This window comes from Lindgomyces ingoldianus (assembly GCF_010093535.1).
Source record: "Lindgomyces ingoldianus strain ATCC 200398 unplaced genomic scaffold BDR25scaffold_44, whole genome shotgun sequence".
Classification (NCBI taxonomy): Eukaryota; Fungi; Ascomycota; class Dothideomycetes; order Pleosporales; family Lindgomycetaceae; genus Lindgomyces; species Lindgomyces ingoldianus.
In genome coordinates this window covers 198,698-214,662 of record NW_022985205.1, presented here as the reverse complement: position 1 = coordinate 214,662, position 15,965 = coordinate 198,698, and the positions used below count along the sequence as shown (strand labels likewise).

The window sequence follows — 15,965 nt, the reverse complement described above, 5'->3', positions numbered from 1 at the left end:
TCAAAAATCGATCTCTTTCTCAACCACAATTCGTCCCGCTACACTCGACACTTCTCTCTTTAGTGGCGCCATATCAGAGCACACCTTGAAGTACAGGTCCATGTTAGTCTTTCCAGGGCCACATCCCAGCACAGGGGCTTTAATTCCCATCTTCGCCAGTGGGTCGTCGACATAATAAGCATCGTGGACGCAATAAGCCCCACTAGCACAGTTTAAGACTCCACATGACTTCTTTCGACAGGTTAGCCTTCTCCACAGTAATTAAAAGGAGCTCACATACCTGAGGGCTATCAATGCGCAAGCCATGTGCATGACCGGGGCAGTTATCGGCATTATTTCCCTTGGCGCAGTCGACGAAGCTGATGTCATAGTATATCTGATTGTTCGCAATTGCATACTCAAACTGCGTTTGCTTTCCCCCCTGTAATTGATTGGAGTTAGAGATCTTCAAAGATATACCGCAGCCATTGCAAGGGTTTCGCATAGGCTCGCTGTATTTGCTGCGTTTGGGGATCTTGATGGGGCCCTTGTTGGTCTGGTGAAATCGGGGTTAGATGGTGGGTGTATGAGACAGGGGAAAAGGCAAAGCATACACGCTCGTCTACGGACCAAAGCCAAATATCATGATCACAGCGATTGGATACAATGGCTGTACCAAGAGCAGCGCGGTTATGGAGGGTGGAGTCGTGGTCGGTGATGTTCGTTTCTAGGAATTCGGAGACACGTGTTGGTCCGACTTGGGTTGCGGATGCAAGAGCCGCCTGAAGAGCCACAGCAAATATAATGCCGCGAGAGAACATAACGGGTAGTATATGGTTAAATGAGTGACTGGGAAGATGAAACCAGTTTGCAAAAAGGAGTGAATAGAACCGAAACGGTAAAAGAATGAATGGATGCACTACGATGGCTAGATTGCTGTCCAGGAGAGGTGGCACAGTCGACTTATATCTGTCCAAATAACTCGCGAATAGAAGTCTCGCCTTAGGCCGAAGGATGAGGGAGCCTCAGTTGCAGGATGCCCGCCCCTGTTAGCGGACTATGTTATATTATGTAAGGCGTCCGATGGGTACGGAAATGAGAATGGTTGGTTTTAAAGGCCTTGCCGCGGCCTGAAAAGGAATTCAGCTGAACAAGAAAACATAATTTAGTCGGCAATGAATTATTGCGATGGCGAATCTGCCGACTTCCAGCGAGCTGAATACGCATTATTGCAACCTGATTGGTCCATAATGGAGCGACTACAACCACGAAGTTTATATTTCTCAAGGTGATCTAAATGATAAAGAAAGTAAAGGGAGTGGCTTTCCATACGGGGAGCAGAAACGGTCTCTCTGAAGAAATTTAAAAGCAAGTGAGTGATCGTTGGGAGAGGAAGGTGGGAAAACTTGGCACCAACTGGGGTGGCTTTCAGAGACCCTGAAATGGCCTAGATGACAAGGCTTATACAAGCTCCTACAGTATCGCTTAGATCTTGGTGTCGAGGTTTCGGTAATTTTAGCTTAAGGCGGAGTAAGTTACTTGTTGAATAAGGAAGTCCACGATAATGGTTTGGCGCACGGGCCAGTGTGTGGCCGATGTTGAAACAATCTCAGGTTCTCCGATGACATCGAATCTCCGGATCTTACCTTCGCCGTGGACTGATGCTGTAAGCCGAAGGGCTCTATAATGGGCTGCCCAATCCACCTTGGGCTTAGCGTCCATTAATACTATATAAATTATATGTCTCCTTCGACCTTTAACTAGTCTATAATACAAAACTCCTTTTATGACTTGTTTCTCAACTACGCATAAAAGAACTTTAAATAAGCCATTTACCTAGTTAATTTAAGCTACGCTGCTAATTTATTAGTAAGCGTCTAAAGCAGGGCAAGTATAAAGTTTTAATTAAACTACGCTAAGAAGATCGCATAGGGATAGACTAGGTTGTCGCCTACAAAGTCCTTAGTGAGGCTGAACTCGTTAGCGACGTTATATTCTAGAGGTCGCATTGCTCTGCTTCGGGCGAGAAGATGGTTAAAAAAAAGGATATTAGGGGCTGAAGATGGCAGCCAAGTAGAAGAGACAAGCAGCCTAACTGCCTAATCTGTTGAGAACAGGAGTGTTGACTATAAATGTTCGCAAACAGTCTGAAGATAGGGTATTAAGCTATACCAAAAGATTAGATCTACAAGCAAGACATAAACATTGCTGTAAGCGGATTCTGCTGTGACTTAGCATGCCGGGGGCTTTGTGAGAAGGGAGTTAACGCGACCTTAACTTCAGCAAGGTACGGCTGATTTAGACAGTCTCCAGCGTAGCAGGGCAAGGCAAACAGGCAGCAGTTATACTTTAGCGGAAGGCGAACTCACAAGCGACGAGACAGAACATGGTTACGTTTTTGAAGAGTGGACGAACTCCCAATCACGCTTAAAGGGAAGACGGCCAACCCGCTCCGGCCACGACCTTGTCTCAGGAGCGTTGAATTTATTCTGGCATAGAGAAGGAATAGGGTTGAAATAGACATTAGATATCGCCATTTGTGGCGGGTGGGCGCTAAGAGATATCATGGCGATCAGATCTCTAGATACGGAACAGTTAGAACAAGGGTATTTAATGTGGTCACTTCCTAGCCTAGACAGCCATAACGCGAGTTTCTGTTCCCAGATTTAGATATCTCTTCCAAAACCCACTCGCGGAAGCACTCCCGTGGTCTAACGTGGCTAGTGTAGTGGGCACGTGACTTGGCGTCTTGCTCTACTCCAACGACCAGTTAATTTCACGACGACAACAACAACAACAGCCCATCAACCGCCGTCTCTCAACATCTATCTCCTCGTCCTCGCTGCATCTCACATTATTCTTCCATATTTTCCACCTTATCTCCATTCTCTCATGCTGGGAAAGCGCGCGCTCGACTAGCTCTGCAAATCGCTCTGCCGCTACACCCGAGAACACTCGACCTGCAAAACGACTGGCCCGCTCCACTCAGGCGGCCGATCCTTATGCAACTCTATCGAAAAATTTCTCGATACTCATGTTCTGTTAACCTGCCCGCGGTCCTCTTGCGTCCGCTCGAATTCGAAAACGCCACGCATACTCCGTCGACCCGCCGCGCCGGGAGCAACGTCTGAACATAATCCTCGTTGCTGATTCGACATACTCAGCCAAAGATTGTTGTATGACCTCTGATAGCTCGATTCACCAACCTGTGGCCTTCTCTGCCTACTGTGAAATGCCATTTCAAAACTACGTAATGAAGCCTCTATTTACTTCCTTGACCAGCGCGCTAGCCCATACGCGATACCCACGACAGCAGCCATTCCAAAGTACTTCCGTCCGATGTGCCATAGCCTCAAGACCACAATAAAGTAGTGTAGGTTCACAGTCGATGCAGCATCGTTAACCCGTGGGAACGGCTCATCCTTAGGAACCTCTTTTCCTAGGAAATCGCAAAGCGGCACCCAGCCGTCTTTCGGGTGAAAGCTTAGCAATCTTTCTTGGGGTATCTTTGAGCGTACATGTGCGTAGTGCTCCGTGTAGGAGCGTCGCAAAGCCTCTGTGTTTGAGATGTCACCATCCGTCCATGCATCTACGCTCGACTTGAGAAGAAAGAAATATGGTCGCCATAGAAGCTATTGCGCAACGAAGTTAATGGTGATAAATTTTGAGTCCGGGTCTAAGGATCTTACCGGGTCTATGGCGCTCATAAATGGAAGTATCCGCATCTTGACGATCGTGAAGATCGAATTCTCTACCGACTTCTGCCAAGAGTCGATGTCTCGTGTGGTCAGTATGACCTTCGCTTCCGGATAATACTCTATGAGCTCGTCGACGAAGTGGAGACAAGGGATATCTTCAACCGCCTGGAGAGAAAATCAAGTTGGCAACAGAGCTTTGCCAGGTTAGCCGTACTGACCGTGTAATTCTGAAGAACTTTATCAAGTTCAGCACCAGTCCACAGTTCACCCTGGCCAAGCAACTTCGCTCTGGTGGCTTCTTCAAAAAGGTGTATATGCTTTTCCTGCCACCTAGTGACACACTCTTCCATATGATATACGCTATATCCAAGCTTCTCGAGTGCTCTCTTCAGAGCTTCCAAAATAAGCTTCAATTTCAAGGTCAAAGGCACCGGAACGTACACATTGTTCCTAGCAAGGATCAGCGAGCGATTTGTCGACGCAGAAACAGGGACACACCAGTTCTACTGAATCCCAAAGCTAGCACCTCCATTGGCTTCTGCCTATTCGCCGGGGGAAGAGTATCAATGAGTCTCGATTGCGAATTCATCGTGAAATATCGCTTATCCCAATCGCAATGAAGTCAGATTGGTAGGATTATACCTTAAGCTTATCCTGACCAGAAATTTCAACAAGCAGAGAGAAGTTCTGAGAAGAAGCGATCAAGCGCAGAGGCAGAGCTCTGGAGCGGGTGGGCACCCACATGCTGAGCTGTGCCACTTGGGCAGACAAAGCTCTGAATTATCGAGGCTATACGCCACACAGGGATTAAACATCGGCCCAATAAGGTCGGAACAATGCCGCATATTTAATTTGGAATTTATATAATTTTAGCATGCTACCGACAGAATCTTAGTGCTGTAATTTTGGCCGCTTTTCAACCATTAGGAGAGTTACTAGAAGACCTGCGGCGGGATTAATGCCATTTTCTGCGCAGAGGCCAGCGGCGCTTTCATATGCACTGGGTCAAGGATCTCTTCGAGTCAGTCTGTGAGATAGTTGTTAGGATGTTAGCGCAGATGGCAATTCCGATACTCCCGCCGAGGACGCGAAGTTGGTTGCTGATTCCCATGTCGACCGCTGAAGCTCGCTAGCACCTCCCCCGATTTGACGATAGAAACACACTAATCTAAGTCTTGCGACGTAAACGCGAGAGGCACAGCCATGAAAATCGTTGCTAAATTGATGCCAAATCCGAATCCCATGATAATTTAGTACCCATACTCGGATGCGGGAAACGTATCGGACGTATGTGTAGTCATTGTCGAGAGACCCGTCCCAACTATGATGAAGGTGGAACTAGAAAGTAAGATGTATAAGGGCAGTGATCGAAGCTTTTGCAGAAAAACCCCCGCAACCGCGGAGCCTAGAGGCGTGACGAGGGTCATGACGAGGAGATGGTAGCCAGCTATCGGTGGTGAGTCTCGAAAGACCACCTGATAGTGCTGCGGTAGGATGATGATACAAGTGGTGAACCCGAGACCACTGAAGAAGCAAACGAGAAGAGGTCCCATAGTATAAAACGTAGTTTTATAATAAAAGTAAATTTCTTTTTGTAACTTGAACTATAATAGCTTAGTATAATTATTCTATATATAAATATATAAGGTAATAGAATAAGCTATATTATCATGTGTGCTTTCTTGATGGTATCATAGTGGAATTTTTGGCAGTCGAAGGCTGGAAACGTGAGCTTTTCGAGCGTCCAGTCGAGCCGTTTGCTTTATTACGCTACAGTAGCAACTACATCTAGTGTGATCTGATTCAGCATGCCTATCTGTGAAGCTATGTGAGGCACCAGAGGCATGAGGAACTGCATTGAATGTATTGCTAGAGGAGTCCTTGGCAGGAGCCTATATATATGCGAAATAAGTGGGTGGGTCTTGGCAACAGACTATGGTGCTGACAGTGTGTCCAACCGTTAGTTACGGAGCCTTTTGGAGGCTGTATAGTACAGTTACGGAAGAGGAGGCTGTTACTAACTAACTGTACGGAGGAGATGACGTCAGTGTACGGTTAGGATACAGTAACTGAAGTATATTGAAGTATTATGAAGTAATTGCGCTGAAGCTAAAGACTATACCTAATTAGGAAGTTGTGATACCCCTTGTGAGATCTACTGTTGTTGATCTTACTGTTTTAATGTACTCTGTAAGCTTAGTTAGCTCACTAGTAACAGCGTTGTTACGTAACTAATTCTTCTGCAGTTGAAGAGCCTCTATTGTCGACCGCGTTGTTGATTGGGATAGGAATTGGGACATCATAACGGGCAAAAGAATAACGTAGATGGCATAGTTGCTGAATTTGTTAGAAGATTGCTAACAAAACAGGCAATAACGGCATTCTCCGCATTAATCTCCGAACACGAGCCCCCTGGCCCTCAGCAACCTGCCTTCAACCGCCCAAAACCACCAAAAATCCTATATAACTACCGTAAACGGTTAGTACAGCAGCCTCATGTATAGTACAGTATACTGAGTAGATGCCCTGTACGTACGTACGTGACCAAAATCAGTGTACTGCAGTACTGTACTATTAGGTGTACTAACGGTTGGACACACTGGGTGCTGATGCATCTGCCGATGCATCCGACCATCGTGTGACGACACATCCGACACATCCGACTATCGTGTGACTATGCTGACGATGCATCCGAGTGTCATCACTGCAAACAATATCTCATCGCGCTCGCTTGGGAACCCCATATATTTTAGGCGGACTGGATTTGCCGAGCAGTAGGTCGTCAAAATCTAGCAGCGTTCGTCAAGACATTGTAAAATTGAGAGAAACAGAGTTTAAGAGAATTCCCCATATATCAATTTTCGTGGCCTTTAACGATTTCAAAGGTTCCTTCAGATGCAATATGAATTCGAGGTGCCGCTAAGGGACTGAAAACCTGCGTTTTGCAGGACCCTGCGCCGGACTACTTCCAAGTTTCCCATCTCGACTGTAAAATGATTCATCCGCTCATCGAATGAAGAGGAGGCAAAGTTCCGCTAATGGGTTATTACACATATGCTCGGGGAGCATATTTCATAGAGGATGCGTGCCGTTCAACTGTCCACTTTTCCCCAGACATCTTGGCATTAGGAAAACACTCTTACAGCAAGGGAAGATGGTGTTAGAAATATAGCTTATCACCACAACTCTAGCCATCCCTCACGTTTCTGCGGAGTGACGATTTGCATATTAAAGCCCCAGTTTCCGCATAAAGCAATTGAGGGCAGTGCCTGACACCCCTTTAGGGACTGCAGTGGATCTAGCGATCGTGAAGCCCAATTCGAGATTTCCGCCTATGCGAATGCAAATCGCCAAAGGAGATCCGTTGAGTAAATGGTCGTTTCAAAATACAAGGCCATCGAACAATTTCTACCTTTTGCGGAAGCGAAAGTTTGATCCTATGGTATTGTCAAAGATGACAGCTTATTTCAACTGAACTTGTCATTCGATTCTGGGGCACAATCGTAAAGCATTTCGGCCGAATTATACACAGCTCGCGTCCGGGGGCCCGTTACAGTATATAAGAAAGATTTATATCGTAAATGGAGTCTGCATTGCGAGGGGTGCAGGAGACTCCTGCTAACTTCAATGCAAAGAGTTGACCTATGCAACTTCTCTGGGCTATTACGGCAACTAAGAAAATATTTTTTTCCTGTACAGCGAAGAGTGAGGATACACGAACCATTCATACCAACTCTCCACAAAACCGACTTTTCCCCGCCACTCTCTCCCCAACAACCAAAAAGCTCGCCTCATCCATAATCTCAAACACCGCTACCTCAGCCCCACACTCCTTCATTGCCCAATTCCTTACCTCAATTGCTAACAAACTATCGACCCCATATTCATAGAGCGGTTTACTGGTATCAATCTCACCCTCTGGAATTCCTACCGCATTGGATATTTTCTCTACTAGCCCTTGTGCGACAATTCTCGCGGCTTCAGAGACAGATTGGGAGGCCTGGAGAAGGGTAGAGAAGGGGGGACGAGAAGAGGATGTGGAGGTGGAGGAAGTGAGGTGGGAGTCTTTCATATGTGCGAAAGTTTTCCTCGCCATCCAATCCGGAACTGCTGCGCTTTTGAGTTTCATTCTCAGCGGGGTTTCAAGGCCTATTATGCTTTGGGAATCCGATAGCTGCATCGCACTGCATCTGCGGACGTCACAGTGGACATCAAGCAAGGAATGGAATTCCTCCACCGAGATCGGGATAAAATATCCGATGGCTCTCAACCGCTGTTCTAGGAACTCATTCCCAGCAACAATACCCTCCGATACCATCCACCCCAAATTAAGTGTAGTTGCGTGCTGGCCGTGCATAAGACGGTGTTTGGCAAGTGCATCGATATATGTGTTACCAGCGGCGTAATTTGTTTGGCCACCGAGCCCGGTGATGCCGGATACAGACGACAAGAAGAGGAAAAAATCCAGATTCGAAGGCAGCAGGCAATGTAAATTCCAAGATCCTGTAACTTTTGGATCCACTGAAGTCTTCCAATCATCGAATCCCATTTTCTCAAAGATCGCGTCTTTGAGCACCATGGAGCTTTGTACGCAGCCGCGGATTGGCGGCATTGTTTGTGTGCAGTGCTCTAGGGTTTGGAGGAGGGAGTCTGTGGAGAGAATATCGCACGCTGGGGCCTCAACTCGGACGCCTTTATTGTGGAGTTCGGAGATGAGTTGGATAGCTTCTGGGGTTTTGGGGCCGTTGCGAGAAAGGAGGATTAGGTTTCGTGCTCCACGTGACGCCATCCAGCGAGCAACACTCCTGCCGAGGCCTCCAAGACCGCCGGCGATGAGGTAGCTGGCGTTTTCTTGGAAATTACAAGAGGCTTTGGAGTGTAGGTTGGTCTGAGAATGTGTCAGCTTCCGACACGATATGGGCGTGACTATACTAACCTTGACGACGTCATCTGACCGTAGCTCCACCACCATCTTCCCCATACTATTCCCACTCTGTAGGCTTCTAAACGCCCCCTCAACCTCCCCAACCCCATACACCGTCAAAGGTTTAGACACATGCAATACACCCTTCGTCATCATCTCCAAAACTTGCACTAACGACTCTTTCGCCAGCCAAGGTCGCTCCAGTAAGATAATCGATAAGTCAACCACGGAAAACGATATGTTCTGATTAAAGTTAAACATCGGAAGCTTTGACCTTTCCAGCACGTCTCGTTTTCCAATCTCAACGAATCGGCCAAATGGAGCAACACAGTCCCAAGACGCGTACATAGAGTCACCAGCCAGGGAATTGAGCACAACGTCGACGCCTCGGCCGTGAGTTTTGCGCTTGACGGCGTCAGCAAAGGAGGTATTGCGGGAGAAGAATATGTGATCTGAAGGGATGCCGTATTCATTGATGAGCATCTGCTTCTTTTTCTCAGACCCAACTGTCGTATAAATTGTAGCGCCGATATGTTTCGCAATCTGGATAGCAGCCTGACCAGTCCCGCCCGCACCAAGGTGAATCAAAACCGATTCTCCAGGTTGCAACTGTGCAATCTTATAGAAGGAATAGTAAGCCGTGATGAACGTGATTGGAATCGAAGCAGCTTCCGCGAAGGACATCTGGTCTGGCATTTTGGTGACGCGGTCTGGGATGCATCGTGTCAGGGTGCGGAAGGTGTTCACTTCGCAGGCAATAACACGATCTCCTGGTTTGAAGTCTACGGCTGCTGATTCTCCGACTCGGGAAACAACACCAGAACATTCGCCACCGAGGACCTTGCCATCGATTTGCCCAAGCGCAGTGAGACAGTCGCGGAAATTGATGCCGGTGGCTTTCACAACAATTTCGATGTCGTTTGTTCCCAGAGGCTTTTGGTAATCGGGGTCTTCTATGAATTCAAGTGTGTCTAGGAGACCAGGAGTGCCAATATTCATCATCAGAGGTAGTCCGCTACCAAAGGGTTGCCTCTGGGTCTGGGTCGGCTGATGAGATACGTTGATGTGTGCGGTCAACGACTTGTCATCCACGAGGCGGCGGGTGTGGATGATGTCATTTTGGACGACATACTCTGGCTCCCAGTCGCTGTTTCCGAGCCTCAAAAGCTCTTTCACGATTTTCATGATAGCCCTGACGTGGCTACTGTTGTTCTTAACAGCTCCATCTAAAGCCAGAATGCTCAATTGTAGCGCGCTGAATTCTGAGTGGAGAACTCTAGAAAAGCCCTCGAGCATGGAGGATTCGGGGTTCGATGCTTTACTCTCGCTTGCAGACACCCACAACAGCTTGCGAGTTTGCGTAATCATCTGCTGTAGCTGGTGGAAAGTGGAAGGATTCAGGTTCGCGAGAAAGGAGCGGTCAAGGTCAGTCAGGAAGATGCAGAAAGACTGCGCCAGGGCGGAATATGTTGCTGCCTGCTCAAGTGAAAGAATTGCGCACCGAGAGGTGCCATGAGCTTCTAATGCCCCCCTGAGTTCCTTCGCGAGTCCAAAGTGTGCGACGGTGTCCTCTCCGAGTATCAGGATGACGTCGGAATTATCCGCCGAGGCGTCCTCCTCAGGCTGGACTGCGGTCGAGAGCATGATGCTGAATTCATGGCAACTATCATTCAGAAAGTCTGGGATATCCACGTCAACTCCAGAGAATCCAGTCTTCCTCAGAAGTTGGTCCCATCTTTCCACCCCCACACATGGCCCATTGACGCGATCTTCTTCCTCACTTAGCCACCAACCTGGAAGCAAGCCAAACGCAAACTGGACTCGGTCAGCATTTCGGACGACTTCGTATAGGATAAGCCTTCCACTGGGCTTCAGGAGGGACCGGACATATGTGAGAGTCATCTCGAGGTTCTTAGTTGCATGGAGAACGCCGCCAGCGACAATGATGTCATAGGCGCCAGCGTCGTAGCCCTGTGTGAGCGGGTCGTACTCGATATCTAGCATTCGGAAATTCATCTTTGACGAATGGGCCTTGAAAGTATTTTCCGCAGCACCGAAGAAAACAGGGGACACGTCTGTATAGTCGTACGATGCAAATCTCGATTCGCCATTTTCGCTCGTAAGTGCCTCCAGGACCGTCGTTGTTGCCGCTCCAGTTCCAGCACCAATCTCAAGAATCTTCAGCTGAGGGTTCTTGTGCGAAACGAGCTGCAGAGTCTGAATAAGCGGTTCGTTGCAAAGCACCTCCCGATTGCACGCTTCGTAGTACTTTGAGCCAAGATCGCTGTCGAAAAGGACCTGGAGGGGATCAACTGTTCCTTCAAGGATGTCCTTGAGAGCTCTGCCGATGGTCATGAAGAGTTTACCCTGGGCATTGTAGCTTTCAACGGATTGGTACAGCTGCTCGGGTGATTCGTACTTCTCGCTAACTTGTAAATGGGGAGGTGATTTGAGTGGGATTTCCGTAACCCTCTCGCGCATCCAGTTCATATATGACTGATAGTGTGCTTTCGTGGTCTTGATTGCGTGTTCATCAATTGCACCTAGTGCTTCTTCCATCAGAGAGCGCTGAGCAACTTCCAGTTTAGCAAAGTATTCCGTGGGAGGAATCCGGGCAGAACGAGTTGTTTCGCAAATCGCGTTGAACTGTTTTTTGTCTAGAAGGTCAATGTCCGGTTCCGAAATAAAGCGGTAGCAGAGTTGAGAAGAAGCCGTAGACTCTTCTACCTCAGCTTGCGTTGCCACAGTCGTAGTCTCGACATCCATGACGGCCAATATCTTCTCGAGTTGATCGTCTAATATAACCGTCCGCGACTCTGCCTTGCGCTTTCCATTGTACTTGGCCCGAGAGTATGCAAGGACTTTCTTCGCGTCGAAGCAGTTTAACCCCGTCTCCGAGACCCAAAGTTTCGACACTCGGGTAGGAATCGTCGTTGGAATAACGTCCAGACCAGTCTTTGCTAGCGCTACGAGCATGAGCTGTGCAGCCGCATCGAGCGTGACGGGGTGAATGACATGAGGCTGCACATGGTTGGCAGTTTCTTTTGCATTCCAGTCAAATACCTTGACGGTCGCCACAGATTCGGTGTCTGTACTTCCGTGAACATCGTCAAGGGCTTGGAATGCCGACCCGTATTCATATCCACAGGTGTTAAGATGATCGTATATGGTCTGCGAGTGAACAGGCCGGGTGCATCGATCCACCATGTTTTGGTATTGAGCCCTATGTGCTTTTGTCTTTTCCATAATCTCTTTGGCGAAATGGGCCTCGTCGGTGGAATCGGTAAAGTCCACGCGAATATTCCCACGGCAGTGTTCTACGCAGTCTCCGTTATCGAAAGAGAAGACCCTGAACTCAGACCAGGTGCGTTCTTTATCGGAAGGGTTTCCAAGCGATCGAAGATAGAGTTCCGTCTCGACGCCGTCTTCACCCTGGCGTACCGTAATAGGGCGATGGAAAGTTACATTCTCAAGAGAATACCCAGCTCGTGGCCGCCTTGTACCAGAGAGTTGGCGTATACCTTCGATTGCCATGACAATCATCCCGGTAGCAGGGTAGATTGCCGTACCATTAATGATATGATCCTGAATCCAAGGCAGCTGCGACACTTTCATGAATCTCCGCCATCGTGCTTCCTGTGGATTCCAATCTGGAACTGGAGTTCCAAGGAGATCAAGCGGAGGCGCTTTTCGGAATCGATAGCCTTCTTTGCTGAGCCTGCTTTCGCGCCAGTACTTTTGGGAATGATTGAAAGGGTATTCAGGCGCACTAGCGAGAGTTGGGCTGGACTCGGTGCATGCTGGTCGATTAAAACGGTCGATGCTGAGAGAGTGTCCACGACAGAAAAGATGCCCAATCGTGGCAGCTAACGTTTGGAAATCAGGTTGCCCTCGGGTTAAGGCGGAGTAATACGCGATGTCTGGGGGGTGTTCAATTGCTTTGAGGATATCTTCAACGGGCTTCTTGAGCGCAGAATGCGGCCCAATTTCCAAAAGACTGCTGACACCTGGAACTGCTGTCTTTACACCAGGTTTACCGAGCGCCGCGAATCCGGCAGCGATTTTAGTAGCCGCCTCATGGAAGCGGACAGGTGAGACCATGTTTTTGACCCAGTATTCTCGAGTGCACAGTCGTTCTCGACTGATTGCTTTCCCGGTAACCGATGAAACCATTTGAATGTCGGTAAACTCCCCTCTTTCAAGATCATGGAGAGACCGACCATAAGAGTCAGCAATTTGTTCCATATGGTGAGAATGGTATGCAACGTCGACCTGGAGTTTTCGCGCAAATACCCCGTCTTGATCTAAACTTGCCTTGAGATCTGGCATCGAGCAGTCATCACCACTAAGAGTTACACTTTCGGGGCTGTTGATGCAAGCCACACAGATGCTGTTATCTAAGGGTAGGTATTTGCTGACGGCCTCGCACGACAAACCTACTGCAATCATTGAGCCACGAACACTCCCAGAGGTTCTGAGCGATTCTGCAGCCATGCCGCGAAAGAACGCAACTTTGATGGCAGATCGGTGAGAGAGAGCGCCAATGCAGTAACTAACAAGAAAATGTCAGCATTTAAAAGGGACTGCCATAAAATCAACTCACGCAGCGGCAATTTCCCCTGAAGAGTGGCCAGCGACAGTGGAAGGCACCAAGTTAATATCTCTAAACAGGTCTACCAATGCAATCTGAAGAACAGTGCAGAGTGGCTGACTATATTCAGGTAGATTGATATTTGATGTAGCCTTCCCTCGGAGAAACTCTTCTGCATCACTTCATCAATGGACGTTCGAGAGAGCATTTTTTATCAGACTTACCAGTGATAGTCCAGGGGCAGCCAAGGTCTTGCAAAAAAGTCTGCGATCGCAAGACGCTAGCTTTGAAGACAGGGTAACCGAGTAGGTTTTTGCCCATGCCAGCAAATTGGGCGCCTTGGCCCGAAAATATGAACCCCATCCTGGGCATTGTCTTCGAACGAACGGCAGGTGAAATCTTCAGTTCGCGCAGTTCTTCGATGCTATTTGCAAGCGCGAACGACCTCCAAGGAAGCTTAGTGCGGCGCTCACTGAGCGTATAGGCTAAGCTCTCCAGGAAAGGGCCAATGGCGTCCTTTTTGCAGGTAGCCATGACATGCATGAGGTAATCGTTGTAGGAGGTGGAGAGTCTGGTCAATCCGCCTTCATCTGCAGTTGAAAATACGTATATCTGGGGATAGGCGTTTTTCGTACGCCAGGCAGACGCCTTCTCCTTGCCCCAGGTCGACAGATACGGTGTGTCAATCTGTCGTTGGGCGCGACATACCTCATCCAAGGAAGGAGGAGACACTGTTGTGCAATGAAACCCCCTCAGGCCTCGAAGGCGAAGGAAGTGGTAGGCATCTTCCAAAACGGCATGTGAGTTGGCTCCACCAAAGCCGAAGCAATTAACCGATGCTCTGCGAAGGCCTGAAGTAGGCCAGGGGACGCATTGCTCTGAGATCTACCAATCATTAGCAATGTGGATTAACCAAGCATCAAATACTTACCTTGACATTAGAGGAGCCAAAATTAATCTTAGGGTTAAGATTTTCAAAATTGGCATTTGGGGGTATCACACCCCTCTCTAATATTAGCACAGTCTTGATAATGCCCGCCAACCCGCTGGCACCTTCAAGATGTCCAATATTTGATTTAACTGCTCCACTGATCCCTAATTAGTTCAAGGAAACTGGGAAAGGGACATATGGTATGATTACATGTAGACTGGGTGATTGGTATCCGGGTTGCCAAAGCAGTTGGAGATGGCGCTTGCTTCGAGGGGGTCGCTAGATAGACGAGTTAGCTAAACCTGCCGAATGCCGCACGCTAGAAGAACTTACCCAACGGCAGTGCCAGTGCCATGTGCTTCGACATACTTCGTCGATACAAGATCAAGGCCTGCCTTGCGATAAGTATCTCGTATGAGTGTTTCTTGCGCTGTAGCACTTGGCTGGGTGATTCCTGGAGTGTGTCCGTCCTGGTTAGAGCCCGTAGATCTAATTACTGCGCGGATGGTGTTCCCATCGCGGATGGCATCAGAAACTCGCTTGAGAATGATAACACAATGGCCTTCGCCCTTGCTGTAACCATTTCCCCTCTCGTCAAAGCTGTATGAGAGACTGTCATGGGAAAGAAAGTTCATATTTGTAAGTGAGAGGAAGGAATCAGGGCCTAGTATGGAGTTGGTTCCCCCCACTAAAGCCTGTCGAGAAATGAGTCTGGGCATCTAAATGATAGTAATTCGAGTGTGCGCACCATGCCTGAATCCCCTGACCGTAGTCCCTGAACTGCCATGTCAAGTGCAATCATGCTGCTCGAGCATGCAGAATCTAGGTTTACGCTAGTTCCAGTTAGATTAAAGAACCAACTAATACGATTAGCGAGCATTGCTTGCGAAAGACCGGTAGCTGCATATGTTGGAAAGTCCTCTGGGTCTTTCCCGGTAATGGATTTGTAGTCGTCATGAAAACATCCGGTGAATACTGAGGTCTTCGAGCCGTAGGCGGCGTCCATCGTTATACCAGCTGGACTATCAGTCAGCTCCGAACTTTACAGCTTTTTTTTTTCATATCATGTGGGACAAAATTAGGGTAGATCTCATCCCATACACCCTTACTACAATAAGACAGAATGCTGATAAGATTCGAATTTCTGCGTGGAAGTACTATAGTTACGTTCCAGTTCAGGTAAAAATGATGCTGCAGATAGGGTAAATGAAAGAATAGGTTTGGGGTACCATTTTCAAGCGCGGTGTATGCTGTTTCTAGCAGACCGCGCTGCTGGGGATCCATTGAGCACGCTTCTTTTGTGGTGATCGAAAAGAATGGTGCGTCAAATGCCTCAGGGTTCTCATTCAAGAAATGAGCGCCACGAACTGGAAACTGCTGCTGATTTAGACTTGACAACGCTAGAAAAAAAGAGGAAATATGTCGCACATTTCCTTTGCGCCCGTTTTCAGGGTGATAAAATGAATCCAGATTCAATCGCTCTTCAGGCCATTCAGTCATGGCGTTTCTTTTTTCCACCAACATCCGCCAAAAGGCTTCTGTTGATGTCGCGTCCTGGGGAAATCGAAAGGAGAATCCGATAATCGCGATTGGATCCAACACATCCTTCACACTAGTTCTTGTCTCACAGCCAATACCATTGTGAGTCTGTCGTTCAGTCGCACTATTTAATAGCCCTTCGTTCATGCTGTTCCCAGTCCGGGTGTCGTTAATCGTCATGTTGAAGGTGGAAAGACAAAGGGAGGACTACAGAAATGAATTGAACGGAAATGAGACTCGGTCAGAGAGGCCAGAACTCTTCAAAGCTATCACCTAAAGACAAGTCTACCTGGATTGGGAGTG

General features: G+C 48.1%; 4 protein-coding genes across 4 annotated transcripts; all 4 read right to left on the bottom strand.

Moving 5' to 3' along the window:
- BDR25DRAFT_296495 (uncharacterized protein) lies at positions 1 to 800 on the bottom strand (the record flags this gene model as incomplete). The annotated part of the gene is made up of 3 exons (XM_033688925.1): positions 1 to 231; positions 281 to 535; positions 594 to 800. 3 exons carry the CDS (start codon positions 798 to 800, stop codon positions 1 to 3), a joined length of 693 nt encoding a protein of 230 aa, XP_033541407.1.
- Positions 801 to 3,245: 2,445 nt separating this feature from the next.
- BDR25DRAFT_380789 (uncharacterized protein) lies at positions 3,246 to 4,266 on the bottom strand (the record flags this gene model as incomplete). Its single annotated transcript, XM_033697678.1, has 4 exons — positions 3,246 to 3,611; positions 3,669 to 3,842; positions 3,896 to 4,059; positions 4,158 to 4,266. The coding sequence occupies 4 exons, from the start codon at positions 4,264 to 4,266 to the stop codon at positions 3,246 to 3,248; spliced, it is 813 nt and encodes a 270-aa protein (XP_033541406.1).
- Positions 4,267 to 4,568: 302 nt separating this feature from the next.
- BDR25DRAFT_361400 (uncharacterized protein) lies at positions 4,569 to 5,230 on the bottom strand (the record flags this gene model as incomplete). The annotated part of the gene is made up of 5 exons (XM_033696407.1): positions 4,569 to 4,589; positions 4,622 to 4,692; positions 4,752 to 4,806; positions 4,860 to 5,015; positions 5,075 to 5,230. 5 exons carry the CDS (start codon positions 5,228 to 5,230, stop codon positions 4,569 to 4,571), a joined length of 459 nt encoding a protein of 152 aa, XP_033541405.1.
- A 2,054-nt stretch (positions 5,231 to 7,284) lies between these two features.
- BDR25DRAFT_396646 (reducing type I polyketide synthase) lies at positions 7,285 to 15,946 on the bottom strand. The gene is made up of 10 exons (XM_033698452.1): positions 15,552 to 15,946; positions 15,353 to 15,497; positions 14,872 to 15,140; positions 14,457 to 14,818; positions 14,334 to 14,402; positions 14,124 to 14,280; positions 13,417 to 14,077; positions 13,205 to 13,364; positions 8,614 to 13,153; positions 7,285 to 8,565 (listed from the first exon to the last, which is right to left on the bottom strand). Exons 1-10 carry the CDS (start codon positions 15,840 to 15,842, stop codon positions 7,402 to 7,404), a joined length of 7,818 nt encoding a protein of 2,605 aa, XP_033541404.1. The 5' UTR covers positions 15,843 to 15,946; the 3' UTR covers positions 7,285 to 7,401.
- Between the last annotated feature and the right edge of the window lie 19 nt (positions 15,947 to 15,965).